The sequence below is a fragment of the Clupea harengus genome, chromosome 21, assembly GCF_900700415.2.
Source record: "Clupea harengus chromosome 21, Ch_v2.0.2, whole genome shotgun sequence".
NCBI classification, from domain to species: Eukaryota; Metazoa; Chordata; class Actinopteri; order Clupeiformes; family Clupeidae; genus Clupea; species Clupea harengus.
The window spans coordinates 22,045,283-22,067,782 of NC_045172.1; the positions used below are offsets into that span (position 1 = coordinate 22,045,283).

Consider the following 22,500-nt stretch of genomic DNA (forward strand, 5'->3'; position numbering starts at 1 on the left):
CAATAAATAAAAATAAAACCTCAGCTGCAGTTTTCTTCCAGGTAAAGGGGCTCCCCCTGCCCTAACCCCTGGGGGGAGTCGGAGCCATTAATATCCCTTCACATCGCAGCCGTTTACCCCCAGGACCCTCTCTGCGCAGAGGAGGCCGAGCTGCCAGCGGCCTCCAGACGGCTCGTCAGACACGGGGAGGGCTGATGGAGGGCCATGTCTCCCAGGGCTCGGGCCCCCCCCAACATCAACCGTGCCACTGGGACGACTGCTGTCATTTGGCTCCATCGATGGCTCCCTCTCTCCCTGCCTCTATATCTCTCTCTCTCCCTCTCTCCCTGCCTCTATATCTCTCTCCATCTCTCTCTCTCTCTATCTGAGTCTCTCTCCATTTCTCTCATTTCTTTCTTAGTCTCCCTCCATCTCTCTCTCTCTATCTCAGTCTCTAACCATTTCTTTCTCTTTCTTAGTTTTTTTTCATCTCTCTCTCTACCTCTCTATTTCTCAGTCTCTCTCCGCCTCTCTGTCTCTCCCTTTCTTTTTCAGTCTCCTTCCATCTCTCTCTCCACCTTTTTCTTTCTCAGTCTCTCTCCATCTCTCTGTCGCTCTCTTTCTCTCAAAGTCTCTCTCCACCTCTTTCTCTCTTTCTCAGTGTCTCTCCATCTCTCTGTGGCTTTCTTCAGGCATACCTGTCTTCACAGTTCACATTTCTACTGTGACTTTTTTTCTTTTCTTCTCTCTCCCTCTGCCTCCCTCTCTTCTTACTTCACATTTTTAGCTGTGGCTCTTTCTCTCCCTCTCTTTCTCTCTTCATCTCTCTCTATGTATCTCTTCCCCCTCTCTCTCTTTCTCAGTCCCTCTCTATCTTTCTATCGCACTCATTATTCCTGTCTCGTCTTTGTCATTTGTGCTCACATTTTTAATGTGACTCTCTCTCTCTCTCTCTCCCTCTCTCTCTCTCTCTCTCTCTCTCTCTCTCTCTCTGTTTCTGTTCACCGAGGGACCTTTTGCACCTTCTGCGATGTTATTGTCTTACCTGACACACACACACACACACTCTCTCTGACACACACACACTCTATCACACTCTTTCACACTCTCTCTCTCACACACACACACACACACACACACACACACACTCGCTCTCTTTCTCACACACACACACAGGCCTGTGTGTCGGAGGCCCACCCAGCTTTTTTCCCCCTGTGGGAATAAGTTGTCATCAAAGTTGTGCTGAGGGATGGGTTTTAACATGACAGCGGGAAAAACAGCAGCTGTTCTATCGAATGTCTTTCATTTACACCTGAAGCGCCACATAGCGTGTCAGCTCCACCAGAGCTACGTGGGACTGACTGACTGACTGCTTTGACTTCTGGGACCTTTTATCTTTGACTTTTTCTTCCAGTCAATATGACAAGTCATTTGCAATGAATTTGAGCTTTTGTCATTGAAATATCACATTTTCCCTCTATGTTGGTTCGCTTCAGACCAAAAAAAAAAAAAAAAAAAAACACAGACATCACAAATAAAGTTGGCCTCGAGGTGAGAGACTTTTTTTAAATCAGCTCTTATCTTCTTTTTTTTCTTTTTTCCTTTCCAAGGACAGGCCTTTCATCCTCCTCATTGAGAAAGAGAAAGGATGTTCAAAGCTTCTGGGGATGTTCTTGTCACATCCACTGTCTTCTGATCTGCAGCGAGTGTAGTGTGATCATCTCTGCCACCTCCATCACTTTAAGAAGGCCTGGAATTCCTGTGTGAGAACACAAACATATTGCTGTGGATGACAGCATCTGCCAGGACTTAGAGGCGAACAATCCCTCTCTCCTGTTCTCTCTCTCTCTTCTCTCTCTCTCTCTCTCTCTCTTCTCTCTCTCTCTCTCTCTCTCTCTCTTCTCCCTCTCTGTCTCTCTCCCCCTCTCTCTATCTCTTTCTCTCTCTCTCTCTCTCTCTCTCTCTCTTCTCTGTCTCTCTCTCTCTCTCTCTCTCTCTCTCTCTCTTCTCTCTCTCTCTCTCGCTCTCTCTCTCTCTCTCTCTTCTCTCTCTCTCTCTCTCTCTCTCTCTCTCTCTCTCTCTTTCTCAGGCCCCTCAAGGCTCAGCGGTCCCATTACTCCACACAAGCTGCTAAACTGTGTTATATTGTGTGTGTGTGCGTGTGTGTGTGTGTGTAGGTGTGTTAGAGTGTGTAAGAGTGTGTAAGATAAAATTGAATTAAAACACCAGCTTATGAGGCGGACGACTTCCAAATGGACATTAAGCCTAAACGAGAGGAGAGAGGGACAGAAAGAGAGTTTAACGGAAAAAAGAGGCAGACTAAAAGAGAGGGAAGAGGGACAGAGACAGAGAGAGGGATGAAGAGGAAGTGAGGAAGGGAGAGAGAGAGAGGAAAGACACAGACAGGGACACAGCAAATATAACAGAGAGAGAGCAAGAATGAAACACACACACACACACAGATACACACACACACACAGTGAGAAAGAGGGAGAGAGAGAGAGACAGAGAGAGATGGTCATAAAACAAAGAAAATAGTAAGACATATTGGTTTAAGTCACCTTGAAGCTCTCTGGGCTTGCAGATAGCGAGGGGGAGGGGGGGGGGGGTCTGTCCTGGTCTGATGGAGCTGCACCCCTCCCTGACTGAGCTGAATAAGTATTTGATCTTACAGTAATGGGCTTCCTTATCAGAGCCCCATGGAAAGTCATCTGATGGAGCCTGAAAGCCTCTCGATCTCACGCGTCTCTCTGTCTCACCGTGAGGCTGACTGGGCTTCTTCTGCATGACACTAATCCTCAGCAAATCACAGGAAACACAGAAAACACCAGCAGTCAGCACTTCTGTTGCTTCCCCATCACTGCTGTTGTACACACACACAGACAGAAAGAGAAACACATTGCAAACACACACACAGAGAGAGAGAGAGAGAGAGAGAGACAAACACACACACAGGCAGACAGAGAAACGCATGCAAACACACACACACAGAGAGAGAGAGAGACAAACACACACACAGGCAGACAGAGAAACGCATGCAAACACACACATACACACACACACACACACACTCACACACGCACAGAGACAAACACACACACAGGCAGACAGAGAAACACATGCAAACACACACACACACACACACACACACACAAACACACACACACAGACAAACACATACACAGTTATTAATTTTGCTGCCTCCCCTGACATTTGAGAGGACTGATCTTCCTCCGTGGGAAGATTGTGTCGGTGTTGATGCCACGGTCAGTCGGTGCGGTGGCTGGGTGGCACGAGTGTGTGTGTACACTGTCTAGCCTCACCCAGGGCTTCCATAGAGGCTGTCAATATGAGTATACACACCCATACATACCATGTTTATCTTCAAAAATAAATGTACAAATCGGCATATGATTCGTTGACTAAACAGCTCAGCAAACCACAACCATACCAGAGCCCTGCCATCGGCTTCTATCTGTGGCAGATCCAAATCAGGGGCAGTGTGTGAGTGTGTGTGTGTGAGTGTGTGTGTGAGCTGCCATCGGAGGTGTATTTACTAATAGGAGCTCGTAGGCGGAGGCACGCTGAGGTGATGCCAATGACACTTAAGACGCTGTTCTCATATCCCCCAGGTGTCTGCATAATATATGTACGTGTTCAATAATTTAATGGACATGGCAGTATTCCACTGAGCCTCCAGTTCTGCTTAGACTGCTAACCTAGCCTGCCATTGATTCATATTCCCCTATAAACACTGAGCTTAGACTGCTAGCCTAGCCTAGCCTGCCATTGATTCATATCCCCCTATAAACACTGAGCTTAGACTGCTAGCCTAGCCTAGCCTAGCCTGCCATTGATTCATATTCCCCTATAAACACTGAGCTTAGACTGCTAGCCTAACCTGCCATTGATTCATATTCCCCTATAAACACTGAGCTTAGACTGCTAGCCTAGCCTAGCCTAGCCTGCCATTGATTCATATTCCCCTATAAACACTGAGCTTAGACTGCTAGCCTAGCCTAGCCTGCCATTGATTCATATTCCCCTATAAACACTGAGCTTAGACTGCTAGCCTAGCCTAGCCTAGCCTGCCATTGATTCATATTCCCTTATAAACACTGAGCTTAGACTGCTAGCCTAGCCTAGCCTGCCATTGATTCATATTCCCCTATAAACACTGAGTTTAGACTGCTAGCCTAGCCTAGCCTAGCCTGCCATTGATTCATATTCCCCTATAAACACTGAGCTTAGACTGCTAGCCTAGCCTAGCCTGCCATTGATTCATATTCCCCTATAGACACTGAGCTTAGACTGCTAGCCTAGCCTAGCCTGGCATTGATTCATATTCCCCTATAGACACTGAGCTTTCGCTTGTTGCTTCCAGCTCCAATATGAGCAATGTCACTGTTGAGCGGGGCTGTAACACACAAACACACTCGATATAGCACAGTACACACACTCACACACACACACACACACACACACGGAGACACACATGCAACACCATACACACTGTCACAACACATCAACACAAGCGTGTTGACACACACACACACACACACACACACAGACAGACAGGGACACATGCAAGCACTCACATGAAAACATACACACATTCGCACACACACACACAGTTATTAATTTGCTGCGTCCCCTGACAATTGAGAAGACTGAGTTTCCTTCGTGGGAAGACTGTGTGTGTGTGGATGCCACGGTCGATCGGTGCAGAAACACACTCACACTCACACAAGTGCAGGTCGACACAGGTCCAAAAACACACACACACGCTTTCACACACACAAACATTAACACAAGCGTGCACACACACACACACACACAGGCAAACATAGAAACACATGCAGACATACACACACACAGACACACACACACACACACACACATACACACAGTCATTCATTTGCTTGTCTCCCCTGACGTTTGAGAGGACCGATCTTCCTCCGTGGGAAGCTTGTGTTGATGCCACGGTCAGTCGGTGCGGTGGCAGGGTGGCGTGAGTGTGTGTGCCTGCTGGTCGGTGCAGGGTGGCGTGAGTGTGTGTGCCTGCTGGCACCAGGAGCCGGCGCGTCACATCTCTGACCCCCCAGCTTAATGAAGGCTCAGAGGGACCGGGTTCACACTCATTAACAGTCTAGGCTGTGAAGAACCCCTTCAGTGCAGACACACACACACACACACACACACAGAGACACACACACACACACACACACAGAGACACACACACACACACCCACCCACACACACACACAGAGACACACACACACACAGAAAAAACACACACACACACACACAGAGACACACACACACACAGTCTAGGCTGTGAAGAACCCCTTCAGTGCAGACAACGCCAGGCCTGTCAGTGTTGATTTTTTAGAGGACACAGTGATGCTGCCACTACTTTAAAGCCAAACACACACACACACACTCACACAGACACACACACACACACTCACACAGACACACACACACACTCACACACACACACACACACACACACACACACACACACACACAGACACAGACACACATTCACACAGTCACACACACACACACACACACACACACACTGAAACAGTCACATACACACAGACACATACACACACACACACACACACACACACACACACACACACACACACACACACACACACACACACACAGAGACACAGAGACACACACTCACACAAACACTACTCTATGTATAGGAGTACACAGAAACATAGAGACACCCCCACAAACACAACAAACACACACACACACATCTCAGAGGATGTGTGAGGGGCATCAAAAGAAAGCAGACATCAGAGATTCCCTGTCCTGGGGCATTAGCCCCCCCATACTCACACAAACACACACACACACACACTCTCTCTCTCTCTCTCTCTCTCTCTCTCTCTCCCTCCCCTACTGTATCTTCACAGAGCTATTCAGCCATGTTTGAGACGGAGCAGGTGAGGCACAGGGGCTTGAGAATCAAACATGCCCACCTTCCCTCTTCTCTTCTTGCCTTTGGTGTGTGTGTTTGTGTATGCTTGTGTGTGTATTGGTGTCTGTGTGTGTTTGTGTATGCTTTTGTGTGTATTAGTGTCTGTGTTTGTTTGTGTATGGTTGAGTGTGTATAGGTGTGTGTGTTTGTGTATGCTTGTGTGTGTGTTGGCGTCTGTGTTTGTGTATGATTGTGTGTGTATAGGAGTCTGTGTTTGTGTATGGTTGAGTGTGTATAGGTGTGTGTGTTTGTGTATGCTTGTGTGTGTGTTGGTGTCTGTGTTTGTGTATGATTGTGTGTGTATAGGAGTCTGTGTTTGTGTATGGTTGTGTGTGTGTATAGGTGTGTGTGTTTGTGTGCGGTTGCATGTGTATAGGTGTCTGTGTTTGTGTATGCTTGTGTGTGTACGTGTCTATGTGTTCGTTTGATGGTAGTGTTATATTGTGTGTGTGTGTGTGTGTGTGCGTGTGTGTTAGAGTGTGTAAGAGTGTGTAAGAGTGTGTGTGTGTGTGTTACGGAATGACACTCAAACCCCAGGATTAGGCTCCTGTAGCTGCCGCAGGTGGGCTGTGCATCAGGCGCAGGCTTCTCAAACTCCCCTCATGTTAATCCCCCAGAACAGACCCCTGGGACTCCCACCTGGGGCTGGGGGGGGGGGGGGGGGGGGGGGGGGGGCTCTTATCCTCCGGCTGTAGGCGGCATCGCCGGGGAGATTGCTCTGTAACCTGGCATCCCACTGGTACCCCCCAGCCCCCCGCCCTCAGCTCCTGCCAACATACCTCTCCAGGCCCCCTTTAACCCCCCCCCCCCCCCCCCCCCCCCCCCCCCCCCCCCCCCCACACACCCTAATCTGCCTGCGTGGATTAGAGGAAATGCTATGACTTTACTCTATGGACACATTATGAGACTCTTCCACACAAACTCAAGCAGCTTGGCACGTGTGATGGTGCCAGTGTAGTTTCCTCAGTGTTGGCACGTGTGATGGTGCCAGTGTAGTTTCCTCAGTGTTGGCACGTGTGATGGTGCCAGTGTAGTTTCCTCAGTGTTGGCACGTGTGATGGTGCCAGTGTAGTTTCCTCAGTGTTGGCACGTGTGATTGATGATGCCAGTGTAGTTTCCTCAGTGTTGGCACGTGTGATTGATGATGCCAGTGTAGTTTCCTCAGTGTTGGCACGTGTGATTGATGGTGCCAGTGTAGTTTCCTTTAAATACCTGACTACCTTTTAAGTGATATCATGTTTTCGTGTCAGTTGCAAAACTCTTCCCCCAAGGATTACAGTAATTCAATTCAATTGAATTTCATGTATGTAGCGCCGAAACAATACAATTGTCTCAAGGCGCTTTACAGAGCCCAGTGCCTGGACCCCCTTACAGCAAGCACAATGGCGACAGGGGCAAGAAAAAAACTCCCTGTTACCGTAATCAGGAAGAAACCTTAAGCAGAACCACGGCACACAGTAACATTACAGTAACACACCTATATATTATAAATGTATATACATGTAATAAGGACACATATGTGTATTATTAAATTATGTATTTATTATATTGTGTATATAATACATTTAATATACATTATATACATACATTATATTATGTACATTATACCTAATATTATTTACATTACATACTGTTTTCTTCCAGACATGTCTGGGAGTTTGTTTTTGTGTATTTTTCTGTGATATTTTAAATGTTTAGTTTGAGAAGACAGGTGAAATAATATTTGTTTGTTCGGAGCAGGTGTGGGGATGAAATGTCAGCAGTACAAACATCATTTGTTTTCATCTGCCGGATCGATTGCAAATACCATTAGAGACGAGACCTCCAGAAGTTTCAGCCTGGAAGTTTTGCAAAATATTGTTCAATTTGGAAATTTGGATCAATGAAGTGCTGAGCTTGTGAAGTGAGGCTGTGCTATAAAGAAAACAATCCAGAGCCTGAATTCAAATAGGCTTTACTCGCACGTCCTAAAGTTTCTTTTTACCGAGTGACAGATGGTTCTCTTACATTTCAGACTTTTCTTAAAAAAATATACCACCATATGGTATGGTAAGAAAATGTCTAGGTTGGAGATATATTTATACCTACATTACCAAAACTGGAGCAGAGGCGTTCTACCCAAATACACACACATTGGGATAGTGTGATGTTTGTGTGTGTGTGTGTGTGTGTGTGTGTGTGTGTGTGTGTGTGTGTGTGTGTGTGTTCTGTGTGTATAGACGTTTTATTCTCACATGGTGTCTCATCCTGGCGGAGGCACTTGCGACATCGGCGCTGGTCTGTGTAGAAATTAACTCTTCTCTGGCGCTGGTGTGTGTAGAAATTAACTCTTCCACACGGGTCTGGCGCTGATCCTGTGTAGAAATGAACTCTGCCCCACGGGTCTGGCGCTGGTCTGTGGCACTGGTCTGTGTAGAAATTGACTCTTCTCTGGCGCTGATCCTGTGTAGAAATGGACTCTTCCACACGGGTCTGGCGCTGGTCTGTTTAGAAATGGACTCTGCCCCACGGGTCGGGCGCTGGTCTGTGGCGCTGGTCTGTGTAGAAATGGACTCTTCTCTGGCGCTGATCCTGTGTGAATCTATTCCAGTCTAAGGCCAGATGGTTGGCTCCTGTCAAGGAGGACGTGGCGACATCTTCCTTCAACAATGTGATTGATAACCAGAACGCCTGACCAATCAGACACCACTGCTGAGGTGCTTACCGTAACCTTGACCCTACAGGATGGCCTTGGGTTTGTCTGAGTTACGTAAACAGTGATGGCACAGAAATGTTCCTTTAATCATGTAGGCTTCTGTTTATTTCACTTTAACCTTGTAAAATGACCTCTGAGATGTAGACAGAAATAGCAATACGTCATAAGGTATGTGAGCAGAGTGATGAAGAACTGCTGTAGATGTACAATATGCGGGAAAATGGCAAGCTATACACAGATATGGACTTTTAGATAGATAGATATATAGATAGATAGATAGATAGATAGATAGATAGATGGATGGATAGATAGATAGATAGATAGATAGACAGATGGATAGATAGATAGATAGACAGACAGATGGATAGATAAGTAGATATATAGATAGATATATAGATAAATAGATAGAGGGATAGATAGATAGATAGATAGATAGATAGATAGATAGATAGATAGATAGATAGATAGATAGATAGACAGATGGATAGATAGATAGATAGATAGATAGACAGACAGATGGATAGATAGGTAGATATATAGATAGATATATAGATAAATAGATAGATAGATAGATAGATAGATAGATAGATAGATAGACAGATAGATGGATAGATAGGTAGATATATAGATAGATATATAGATAAATAGATAGATGGATAGATAGATATATAGATAGATGACTGCTATTGGTAGTTCATCCAAGATTCCCATAGAAACCTCATCAAACCTTGTGACAGAGACAGAAACAAAGACGAAGACAGACACAAAGACGGACACAAAGACGGACACAAAGACAGACACAAAGCTCCAGGCTCCATTATAACAGCGTGGCGATTCGGCACAAATGAAACAGGAGAGCCTCTATTCATGCCCTCTATTCATGACCCCCTCATCATTTCTACATGCGACCCCTACTGCTAGTCCTTACAGCAGGGACACATTTCTCTTCTCATTGTTAGTCCTCCGACTGGAGGTGATAATTAAGTGTCTTCAGCATGTAATTGCTGGTTCTTGGTCATTTCTCTCCTGCTTCTGACACAATCATGGAGGCGCACAATGAAGCCGTTGTCACCGGAGGAGAGAGGTGGTGGTGGTGGGGGCTGGGGTGATGGTTAAATGAGAGATTTTGTAGAACAGGTGGGTGTCCATCTTCTCTGTCCCTTGCCCCCGCCCCCCAAAGACACACACACACAGAGAGACACACACACACACACACTCACCTGCAGCAGGGAGGTCTAATCTGGCATCAGTGTCTCGCTCCTGGAGGGGGCGACGGAGAGGAGGGTGTGTGTGTGGCAGATGTGGGCCGGCGTGGGGGAGCGTGTCAGCCACGTCTAATTAACGGCGCGCCGGGGCGTCCCCGGTGGCCTCAGCCGTCCGGCGATAAGCCACCTCATCAGTCCCGCGGGTGCACACACACACACACACACACACACACACACACACACACACGCGCGCGCACACACGCGCACACACACACACACACAAACACACGTGTCCAACGGTTGATAGCTCGACAGATAACACCACCTGCCTCCAGACACCTGCCTCCAGACGCAGGAGCCCAGAGTCCATAGTGTTTTTTTCTCCTCCTTATTTGTTTCTTTCTTTTTTGTCTTTCTTTTATTTGGGGGGGGGGGGGGCAGTGGGGGGGGGGGGCTCCTGTCTACACAGTCTTCAGTCTCCAGTCTCCAGTGAGTTGTCTCCTCTCAGACCCCAGTTCTTACCTTTCCTTCTGGCTTGGTGTCTTTCTTTAGGCTCTTTCTTTCAGGCTCTGGGCTCTGTAAAGCGCCTAGAGACAATTGTATTGTTATGGCGCTATATAAATAAAATTGAATTGAATTGAATTGAATTTAGGGTGGGGGGGGGGGGGCAGTTGAGTGTTCTTGGAGAAGCAGGGTGAGAATGTGTGAGGAGGTGAGAGGAGGTGAGATGAGGTGTGAGTAGGGGTGAGGAGGGGTGAGGAGGAGTGAGGAGGAGTGAGGAGGTGTGAGGAGGTGTGAGTAGGGGTGTGAGGAGAGGTGAGGAGGAGTGAGGAGGGGTGAGGAGGTGAGAGGAGGTGTGAGTAGGGGTGTGAGGAGAGGTGAGGAGGTGAGAGGAAGGGTGAGGAGGGGTGAGGAGGTGTGAGGAGGTGAGAGGAGGAGTGAGTAGGGGTGAGGAGGTGTGAGTAGGGGTGAGGAGGTGAGAGGAGGGGTGAGGAGGAGTGAGGAGGGGTGAGGAGGAGTGAGGAGGGGTGAGGAGGTGAGAGGAGGGGTGAGGAGGTGTGAGGAGGTGAGAGGAGGGGTGAGGAAGGATGAGGAGGCGTATGTGCCTGGGTGTGTGTGTGTGTGTGTGTGTGTGTTCATGTGTATATGTGAGTGTCTGTACATGTGTGTGTGCAAGTTCTATATTATAATAAATTACATAACTAAACATATGCCATAAACAATTCACTACAGTCTAAACTATCAATATTTTGAGGTAAACAAGGCATTTGGGTTTAAGGCTGTTACTCTGACCTCTAAAGTCAATGAATGTGTTTAACAAAGTGAAGTTTCGAAAACCACCAAACGCTGCACACAACAAAAAAAAAAGCCCACAAAATCAACAAGAGAAAATGAAAATGTATTTATGCTCTATTTCATTTCCATTCCCCTTCTGTCTTTTGGAAAGGTTACAGGCCAATCGTGCGCTGGGATGTGGCTCCGCAGTGCGGCGCACCTTTGAAGCCTCACCTTTCCCCACGCACAGCAGAAGAAAGTGCCACTCAGAAGAAGGCAATCCCAGAATCCATTTTCTGACTGGTACATCCTGCAGGCATGAATATTTATCAGTCTCATATTTTCTCTCTCTCTCTGTCTCTCTCTCACTCCTTCTCTCTCTCTCACTCTCTCTCTCTCTCTCTCTCTCTCTCTCTTTCTCACACTCTCTCTCTTTCAGACTCCTTCTCTTCATCTCTTTCTCTCTCTCTCTATCTCTATCTCTTTCTCTCTCTCTTTCTCTCTCTCTCTATCTCTATCTCTTTCTTGCTGCCAAAAATACCAGGCATCAGGTTAGGTTAAATCCTCTTCGGTTCACAGCCTTAGTTTCCATCAGATAATGATTTCATCCATAATATTAACCAGGCCTTTATGCATTAAATATGCCAGTATGCAGTGATTGACCGTACGCTTACGTTTCCATTTTCCTCCACTAAAGGCACAGTAATAGGAATATTGCATGCTTGGGCTTAGTTCCGTTGTTGTTGAATATTTAACAAAATGTTTCTTTTAATGAAAACTGGTTAATGGTTCTCATCACTGGGAGTACAATGATCAACTTGCTTTAATCTGGTGTGTTATAAAATTCTACCATCTCATTCGAAGTGTATTTAGTACATTCTCATACCGAAGATGAATGGTGGTGACTCTTTAAGGATCTGTCTATGAGGCTTCATGACGCCGACATAAGCCCTTTATGAGGGTTCATGATGCCTACTTAAGCCCTTTATGAGAGGTGACAGGCAGAAAACATTTATGGAGGAGGATTCTGGCTGGTGGCTGACTGTCTTTCTGTCTAAACCGATGGAACCATTGCTACAACACCCATGAACGGTTTTGTCGATTATGCTAGTCTGTCAGAGTCACACTTTGGTTCTAATGACAGCTGTCTGAAGATGCTTCCCATCTAGAAAGACTCCTGTCAGAAGATGTTTCGGATTTACTGTATGAATAGATACACATAGCTCTATCCATCTGTCTGTCTGTCTGTCTGTCTGTCTGTCTGTCTCTCTGTCGGTTTGTCTGTCTGTCTGTTTCTCTATCTATTCACCTGGGTGTGTGTGTGATCTATCCATCACTGATTGGACTCCGTGCGTCATGTGACACAGCTATTTGTTTTTCGACGCAGAGTTTTGCGTTTGTTGGTAGAAACTTTTGTCCACACATCATGCCTGCAACTTTAAACGCTCATGAATGATTAAATGAACCCTGCTAAATTGTTGTTTTCATCTTGGTTATGTGCACAGCTTACAGCGGGTCAAAGTGTTTTTCTGCGTAATTAATGTAATAGCCCGTACTGAGGAACAGCTGGTGTCGGCGAGGCTCTTTTCTCCCCAACAGTTTGGCTCGGCATCTGCAGCTTTGACAATGCGCATCAGTTTGAGTCGCGGGGGAAGCGCTGGTAATTAAAAAGCCATTGTGTTTACAGATAGCCGTAGCCGGCGTAACATCCCAATCAGTCACTTTTGTAGGAGTCAAAGAGAGAGGTGGAGAGAGAGAGAGAGAATGAGAGAGATGTTTTGACTTGTGAATCCCTTTGTCATAAAACGTTAAAAAAAAAAATATCTAATAAATTGGAAAATCCCCAGTTGGAAAATGGAATCTTCAAGAGTTGGTAAATGTCATAATTGCTTCCCGGACGAACCATCTTTCCAGAAACACAGTTTTGCAGTTGAAACCTATTCTACCAATGCCCATTATTCCAAGGATTTAAACATAGTTACCATTTCCAGATCTCGACCTTCATTCCAAGGTATCTTAGAATAGCCAATATGAGAGAGAAAGAGATGGGGGAGGGGGGGAAGAAAGAGAGAGAGAGAGAGAGAGAGAGAGAGAGAGAGAAAAAAAACACACATCCTGACGGAGTAAGAAAATGAGCAATGAGCTAGCGATAGCATTGAGTACTGACCTGTAACTCATATCCATTTCTCTCTACCCCTCTCTCTCTATCTCTCTCTCCATTTATATATTTTTCTGCCTAATCCATTCTCCAAATTTAATTCCTGAGAATATTCCACAGCCCTTGTGACTGTAGGCTGGAAGTTTAGATTTATTGAGCCGCATCACGGCCTATTTAGTCCGATATGAGCTGCAGCATCTTTGGGCTGCCTGTATTGAATTCCTCCTCTCAGGTAAAAGCGAGAGTAGAGTAGAGAAGAGAGGAGCGACATTCCTCTGCCTTGGGCTCTGCCTTTGACTAATGTGCCTCGTCAGGAACGCTTTATCAGAACATTGGGCCTCCTGCACGACCCGGGGAAGATGCACATTGAGCAGACGCCCAAGACGAACGTGGAGAAGAGAGAGAGAGGAGAGAAGAGAAGAGGAGAGGAGAGGAGAGGAGAGGAGAGGAGAGGAGAGGAAAGGAGAGGAGGGGAGAGAGAGAAGAGGAGAGGAGAGGGAGGCGAGAGAGGAGAGGAGAGGAGAGGAGAGGAGAGAGAGAAGAGGAGAGGAGAGAGAGGAGAGAGAGGAGAGGAGAGGAGAGGAGAGGAGAGAAGAGAAGAGAAGAGAAGAGGAGAGGAGAGGAGAGGAGAGGAGAGGAGAGGAGAGAGAGGAGAGGAGAGAGAGGCGAGAGAGGAGAGGAGAGGAGAGGAGAGGAGAGAGAGGAGAGAGAGGAGAGGAGAGAGAGGCGAGAGAGGAGAGGAGAGGAGAGGAGAGAAGAGGAGAGGAGAGAGAGGAGAGGAGAGGAGAGGAGAGGAGATATTTATCTATTTTTTTGTATTCATATTTGTGCTATGGATTTTCTTTTTTGAACGCTGGTAGTTTATTCAGTGTGTTCAGCAGCTGCATGGATTTAATAACAAGCAGGCCTCGGAGGTGTGGTTGATTGACGTAATGCCATGCGTAGCAGGTGTAGGGGGGAGCAGAGCCCCCAGACTGACATAGTGCGGTGTGTACAGGGCAGAGGGGGGTTGAAAACCACCAGTGTCATTGCGGTCCAGATCCAATGGACCTGCACCAGATCAGACAATGCACTCTGGGTTGAGATGTCATATGCAGGAAACCTCAAGGGCTCAAAGGTAACTCACACTACTCACACACACACACACACACACACACACACACATACACACAAAGGCCACTCACACTACTCACACACACACACAAAGGCCACTCACACACACATGCTCAAAGACAACTCACACTAACACACACACACAAAGGCCACTCACACACACACACTCAAAGACAACTCACACTACTCTCACACACACACAAAGGCCACTCACACACACATGCTCAAAGACAACTCACACTAACACACACACTCAAAGACAACTCACACTACTCACACACACACACAAAGGCCACTCACACTACTCTCACTGTCTCTCACTGCCTGCCTGCCTGTCTGTCTGTCTGTCTGTCTGCCTACCTGCCTGCCTGTCTGTCTGTCTGTCTGCCTACCTGCCTGCCTTTCTGCCTGCCTGTCTGTCTGTCTGTCTGTCTGTCTGCCTACCTACCTGCCTGCCTGCCTGTCTGTCTGTGTGTCTGTCTGTCTGTCTGTCTGCCTACCTGCCTGCCTGCCTGCCTGTCTGTCTGTCTGTCTGTCTGTCTGTCTGTCTGTCTGTCTGTCTGTCTGTCTGCCTACCTGCCTGTCTGCCTGTCTGTCTGTCTGTCCCCCTCGCTGCCATCAGTCGCAGGCAGGCCTGTGTTGCAGGGTTGCAGGGTTGCAGGGTTGCGGCGCAGCTGTGCCGTATTTGCATGGGAAGGAAGAGGCCCTCGCTGAACTGTTGGCTGCTGGAGGGGAAACACTCTCCCCGGGGAATAAGCTGAGAAGCGCACAGGCAACAGATCTGGCGCCCACGCCCGTGATAGAGAGAGAGAGAGAGAGAGAGAGAGAGAGAGGGAGAGAGAGGGAGAGAGAGAGAGGGGGGCTAGGGGCCAGAGAGGGGTGGGGTATGTGTGTGTGTGTGTGTGTTGTGTGTGTGTGTGTGTCTGAGTTTAGGGGTGCGGTTTACGCACATGGTCTGTCACGACGTGCAGGCAGGCAGCCTTGTCATCTGGACTGGAGAAGAGTAACTTTGTTAGACACTTCATTAAAGGGAGCAGAGCACTTCTCTCTATCGGAGAAAAGAACGCAAAATTCAGCACTCCACGGACTTTTGGCCTCCTGGTGAGTGAGTATCTCACTTTTGGGCTAGTGTTTTTTTTTTTATTGCTTTTGTGGAGAATGTTATAGTCTTTCTTCTCACCCATACTCCCTCTCCCTTACCCCCCTCCCCTCCCCTCTCCTCTATCTTTCTCTCTCCTGCCTTCACACTTGAGTGTGTTTTTATATTCTTATCTGGTCATTGTGTCGGTTGGAACGCTTTCTTTTTAAAAGAGGACAGAGACAGGAGAGGAAGAAAGGAGAAACTGTGTAGGCTTCCAAGGCAGCTCCAACAATGTAACTAATCGCTGGTCTCATTCTGTCACGCAGAGACCTTTCACTTTGACAAATAATACTCATCACCAGCCCATGCCATCGGAGTCCTGTTCTCAGGCGAGCTTTTTCAGCTAATAAGCAGCATGTTAATTGGCTGCCTTTCTTGTGAAGAGCCTTGCAAATGACCTCATGGAAAAATACAGAGTTTTGAGTTAAGTGTCATAGTTTGTAAGGCACTGCCCACATTCTGTCAAGAAAGGTAGCTGAATGTAATGAATTAGCAGTTAGCCACGGTGATATCATATGTAGTCTGATTGTGATTGTAATACTGTTGTAGATGACAGCCGCCAGTACTGTTTCAGACTCATACGTTAGATCAGGGGTTTTCAACTGGTTTTGTCCCAGGGACCACCATTCTGACCAGAAAGTAATCCGCGGCCCACTGATGTGCCAGTGATTCCCAAAACATTTTACAGTCCCGTACCCTTCTTTTTCATGTTTGTAACCGCCGCCACGCCCCCTCCCCCCGCACACATATTCTGCCTATAACACTTGTCAGTGTAATTTCTTCGCTGAATATGGGTCTACATCAGTATTTTGGGCAATGCGACTTGGCTATTCAGACATAAATATGTCGACGGGCCCAGGTCAATGGTGAACTGACCAACATAGGCTCATGTCGCGGACCCCCTGCAATGCCGTCGCGGACCACCAGGGGGCCATGGACCCCTGGTTGAAACCCCCTGTGTTAGATGACTCTGGGATGATCCTGGCCCTGATCTCAAATGGGTCACTGGATCAGAACATCTTCCCCAGTTCAGGCCCACGCCTTGTCCAGATTCATCTGAAATATTAGGCGGTACTTTTTCTACCCAATGTGATAAGCGTCCATTTCTAATATCAAACTGAATAAATACACAACACAGTGTATGTGAGTGTCTGTGTGTTTGTATTTGCACAATGTGTCCAATGTGTGTGTGTGTGTGTGTGAGAGAGAGGATGAGTGAGTGTCAGTGTTTGTGCCTTTTCGAGATGAGTGAGTGACTGTTCACATTGATAATATTCTAAATATACCCAGTGTGTGTGTAGGAATGTTCAACAGGCATGCTCTTGAGAAGTGTTCAACTACACACACACACACACACACACACACACACACACACACACGCGCACACACACACACACACACACACACACACACAGCTCATTGTGACCAGCTGTGACTGGGTGTAATACCTTAATAAGGTCTGGCCTTCCAGCTCCAGAGACATCCCATGGAACAGACCCATTTATTTACTTAAATTAACTGCAAACTAGCAGAATGAGTGTGTCTGAAAGGGGAGTCTTCCCTAAAAGGGCTTGAGTGCATAGCTTCATCCAGCTGTGTAGCATAGTGGTAAGACCGGGGTGCGATTTGTTGGGGGAGATGGGGGGATTTCCCCCCCCCCCCCCCCCGCCCCCCTCTCTGGTTTTTACAAAAAAAATAAATGTCATGTATTTTATATATTTTAGTTGGCATTAAATGTTCAACTGTTCAAAACGTAACCTTATAGGGCCTACCGTTAACTTGAAAAGAATTAGGCCTATTTATTGCTTGTTTTTTCATGATAAAACAAAACAAAAACCTCCCCCCCCCCCCCCCCCGTCTGTTTTTTTTTTTAAATCGCACCCTGGGTAAGACTACCCTCATATGGATGACTGGAGTTTTAATCTTGCTCACAGCTCCTCCTGTGAGCGTTCCATCTAAAACATGTGTGATTGTCAGTGACTTTGGCTGAGAAAGCCTGCTGGATAAACAAATGTAATGTCATGAGTTGGCCTGTGGTTGTGATGTAATGAGTTGGCCTGTGGTTGTGATGTCATGAGTTGGCCTGTGGTTGTGATGACATGAGTTGGCCTGTGATGTGATGTCATGAGTTGGCCTGTGGTTGTGATGTCATGAGTTGGCCTGTGGTTGTGATGTCATGAGTTGGCCTGTGGTTGTGATGACATGAGTTGGCCTGTGATGTGATGTCATGAGTTGGCCTGTGGTTGTGATGTCATGAGTTGGCCTGTGGTTGTGATGTCATGAGTTGGCCTGTGGTTGTGATGTCATGAGTTGTGGTTGTCTTATTTCCTCTCTTATTTTTTCTCAGGTTTCAAGAGCTTTTCCGTCCAGACCGTGTCTTGTCCTCTGAAGTGTACTGCATCTCTAGGGTTGTGGCCTCTGAAGTCTCCTGCATCCTCAGGGTCGTGGCCTCTGAAGTCTCCTGCATCCTCAGGGTCGTGGCCTCTGAAGTCTCCTGCATCCTCAGGGTCGTGGCCTCTGAAGTCTCCTGCATCCTCAGGGTCGCGGCCTCTGAAGTCTCCTGCATCCTCAGGGTCTGCAACATCCTTAAGGTTTCCCTGAGACTCCCCTGCAGCCTGTTAGACCAGTAAGGAAGTAAACATGACCGAGGGCTACTCACCAAAGCCAGGTGATTTATTTTAGTTTCTCTTTCTCACCCTCTATTTCCCTCTCTCTCTCCATCTCTCTCTCTCTCGCCCTCTATTTCTCTCTCTCTCGCCCTCCCTCTCTCTCTCTCTCTCTCTCTCTATTTACTCTCGCTTTCTCTCTCTATATTTCTCTCCCTCTCCCTCTCCCTCTCCCTCTCTCTCTCTCTCACCCTCTATTTCTCTCTCTCTCTCTCTTTCTTTCTCTCTCTCTCTTCTTTTGGTCGTGTACCATGGAATACTTCAGTGATGGCAAGCAGACACACAGACTTCTCCGGCTGCCTAACTAACACACAAAGGGGGCAAAGAGGTTATGTGTGTGTGTGTCTGTATGTGTCTGTGTGTGTGTGTGAGTGACTGTGTGTGTGCGAGTCCCTGTGTGTGGGGGGGGGCTATGAGCGTGTGTGTGTGTGACAGACAGACTATACGTGCACATTGGGTGGGGAAGGTGTGTGTGTGTGTGCGTGCGTGCGTGCGTGCGTGCGTGCGTGCGTGCGTGCGTGCGTGTGTGTGCGTGCGTGTGTGCGTGGCTATCAGAAGTAACCAGTGCACATATCCCTACCATCAAGTGAGCACAGACACCTTCTGAGGATTCTAAGGACAACAAAGACACACACACACCTTAGCAGCAACATTTACCCACCATCATTCATTATTGACCGACTACTGCCTTAAATGTCACCAAACACACTCACACACAGAGCAGGCCTCTGATGGGGACCGTGGCTATTAATGAAGACTAATGCGGGCAGGAATCTGAGCACATCGTTGTGGTTGGAGTGACATCTCGCGTGTCGGGGACCCACACAGGCCTTCCAGATCAGCAGGGAGAACAGCACTAATGGAGGTGGACAAATGTGTTTAGAGAGAGAGAGAGAGAGAGAGAGAGGGAGAGAGGGAGTGAGAGAGAGAGAGAGAGAGAAAGAGAGAGAGAGAGAGAGAGAGAGAGAGGGAGAGAAAGAGAGAGAGAGAGGGAGAGGGAGAGAGAGAGGGAAAGGGAGAGAGAGCTCCTTGGCCTCGCACATGGAAGGCTGAGACAATTAGCACATGGAGTATTCTATATTATTAGATAACAATAATAATAATAATAATAATAATAATAATAATGATGATGATGATGATGATGATGATTACAACAATAATAACAATAATAAAAATAGGAACAACAATAATGATACTACATCTGTATGGTGATAGTAAGAAATCTAATGTATCAAACCATGTAAAACAATCAAAACATCCAGCTGGTAAAAACCAATGACACTCCGATCTGGTGCTCTAAAGCCTAATCTTGATTAGAGGTTCCATTGGCACAGTCCTCTGTTCACATTAGTTTGCTCCTAAGTCCAAACACTAGTGATACTAACCTTGATCAGTGCAGCTAAGGGACTGAGTCTTGTTGTAAAGCCACACAAAATAAAAGAGGAAATGTCGTTTCTGAAGCAGGACGGACCCTCACTGTAGTTGCTGTTGTTGTTGTTGGTCTCATAGTTAGTGTTGTTGTTGGTGCTGGTGTTGTTGTTGTTGTTGTTGATGATGGGGATGATGATGTTGTTGTTGTTGTTGTGTTGTTGATGTTGATGCTGTATTGACACTGGAAGCATGAACACACTGAGCTGTTGAGGTTATGAGGTACGCAGTGTGTCCTGCCGCTGTGCTGTCTGACCCTGGGGTTGAGTTTGTGTAGCGTGTGGGAGAAGAACACCGCCGCTGTCTGACCCTGGGGTTGAGTTTGTGTATCGTGTGGGAGAAGAACACCGCCAGCCATGGCCCTACATCAACTCTTTCTCCGTGGCCACTATATGAGATCACTACATCAGCTCTTTCCCTGTGGCCACTATGGGAGATCACATCAGCTCTTTCCCCATGGCCACTATGGGAGATCACATCAACTCTTTCCCCGTGGCCACTATGGGAGATCACTGCCGCTGGAGACCGGAGCTCTACATCAGCTCTTTCCCCGTGGCCACTATGGGAGATCACTGCCGCTGGAGACCGGAGCTCGCGGTGCCGGCCCCCTCCTGCCATAAATCATCCCCTGGAAACGCACCGGCCTGCTGCCTAACAAGGCTGCTGGTCCAAAATACCTCTCAAGGCTTTAGGAAGAGCACAGTTATGCATGCAGGTATACAAAAGCACACAATATACAGTTCTGTTTCAGTGACTTCTTTTGGTTTAGAAGAGATTTTATTGATTTTCTCCGTTGCTTTTGGCTGAATGACTTTAGAATATCAGAATACCTATATCAAATCATTTACTGGGCAGATCATTACACTTGGTTTAGAGAAATGCATTCAAGATTCAAGGTTTGGCACTGTAGGGCTAAAGCCTTGTCAAGTGTGTGTGTGTGTGTGTGTGTGTGTGTGGTTGTGTGTGTGTGGCTGTGTGTGTGTGTGTGTGTGTGTGTGTGTGTGTGTGTGTGTGTGTGTGGCTGTGTGTGTGTGGCTGTGTGTGTGTGTGTGTGTGTGTGTGTGTGTGTGTGTGTGGGATATTACTACAACAACGAACACTTTCCCAAAGACAACAAAGACACACGGGCACAGATAAGACTGCAGAATTCTACCCTGACATGACAGCTGAGGAGCATACCTCCACCCCCTCCCCCCCCCCCCACTCACTCCGTCCACCCCCACCCTCCACTGAGCAATCACTGCAGCGTTTCAGGGCTTAAAAGCCTTTTCTTCCACATGCGTTCCCCTTGTTCGGGCGAAACTCAGGTCTCTGACTGAGCCGACCATTTGACACGAGACGCTGAGGCAATGTACAGTAAATAATAGCTTAAAAGCCCGAGGAGACCTGAAGGAGACACAAAGTGGATTACCTCACGAGGTGGAAGTAGTCATATCCAACACTGACACCCAGCTGGCCATGACAATGCAGTGAAGATGGCCAGAAAGAGAGAGAGAGAGAGAAGAGAAGAGAATAGGATAAAAGCACATTTTGTCAAATATTGTATGATATTTCTGTTCGATTTCCATGCGATGAGATTGAGGGGCTCCCTTGTGAGAGGCCCTGGCCCTGCTGTTTTGAGGGGAATGCAGATGATTAAGCGAGCATAAATTAATTTCCTGCACCACTGCTGATGCTACCCCTAAGTGTGATGCGGGTAATTTGTTTTTTGATGTTAATTGTGTATACTTCCATTGATGGTTGCTTTCCCATCACCTGAAGGGCACGTTCTCTGCGATGGGGAAAGAGCAGAACAAAATTAAAAAGAAAAATGCACAGGGGGAGGGAAAAAACGAGAGCTGGGGCTTACAGGTAAATTAATTACCCTCTGACTACCTGACTCGCTCTGCACTGCCACTTGAGCATCGCGAGCCGCTCTCCCTCGACAACACAGGTGCATCATCGGCCTTGGATTGGCAGCGGGGGCTTGGAGGGGGGTTGCCATGGCGCCGGTCCCTCGGGGGAAGGGGGGAGGTGAGAGAGAGAACCTCTGCTCCTGAATATGGATATGTCACACTGATGCTGCCAAGTCTGCATGCCAGCACCTGTCACACACACACACACACACACACACACACACACACACTCGCACACACACACACACACACACACACACACACACACACTCGCAGACACACACACACACACACACACACACACACACACACACACACACACACTCGCAGACACACACACACACACACACACACACACACACATACACACACACACACACACACTTGCACACACACACACACACACACACACACACACACACACACCAGCACCTGTCAGAGAGGCACATGGTGGAGTTCAGGATGATGGGGGGGGGGGGTTGTGAGGGGGGTGTGTGTGCCAATGAATGATTTAATGCTTTCATAAGCATGGGGTGTGAGGGCACAGATGAGCAATGCTGTGATGCTGTGATGGGGAGAAATCTGGTGTTCATAATTAGCTTCTTATTAGTCGTGAGAAACACACTCCAAAAGGTGGAGGAGAGGATGGGGGATGGTGTTGTTGTATTCTAATTTTCCTGACAATGTGATTAACGACAGGAGTATGCACGCGCAGATTCCCAATCCGGTGTGCATCTAGGTGAACGTGTGGCACATACTGTGTGTGTTGACATTCCTTCATTTCGCAGATTTCTTTTCACAAAGTGTCTTGGCACAGGTCGATCATAGGTGCCGTTTAGGTCAGGTGTATACGCTTTACGTATGCTGCTCAGGTGTAGGCTTCATGCATGCCGTCTGGGAATCGAATTCCAGATCTGCGTTCACCGTGCTCTGCTCTTGAC

General features: G+C 47.4%; 1 protein-coding gene across 2 annotated transcripts in view; it reads left to right on the forward strand.

Annotated features, from left to right (window-relative positions):
* Positions 1–15,322: 15,322 nt before the first annotated feature.
* Positions 15,323–22,500, forward strand: part of gypc (glycophorin C (Gerbich blood group)) — a 33,396-nt gene continuing 26,218 nt past the window's right edge. The window contains exons 1-2 of one of the 2 annotated variants that reach the window (XM_031558400.2): positions 15,323–15,534; positions 17,918–18,238. In XM_031558400.2, the coding sequence (XP_031414260.1) occupies positions 18,211–18,238 (28 nt within the window). In that variant the 5' untranslated portion in view covers positions 15,323–15,534; positions 17,918–18,210. The remainder of the gene's footprint in view (positions 15,535–17,917; positions 18,239–22,500) is intronic. The other variant, XM_031558399.2, reaches the window with a different exon arrangement.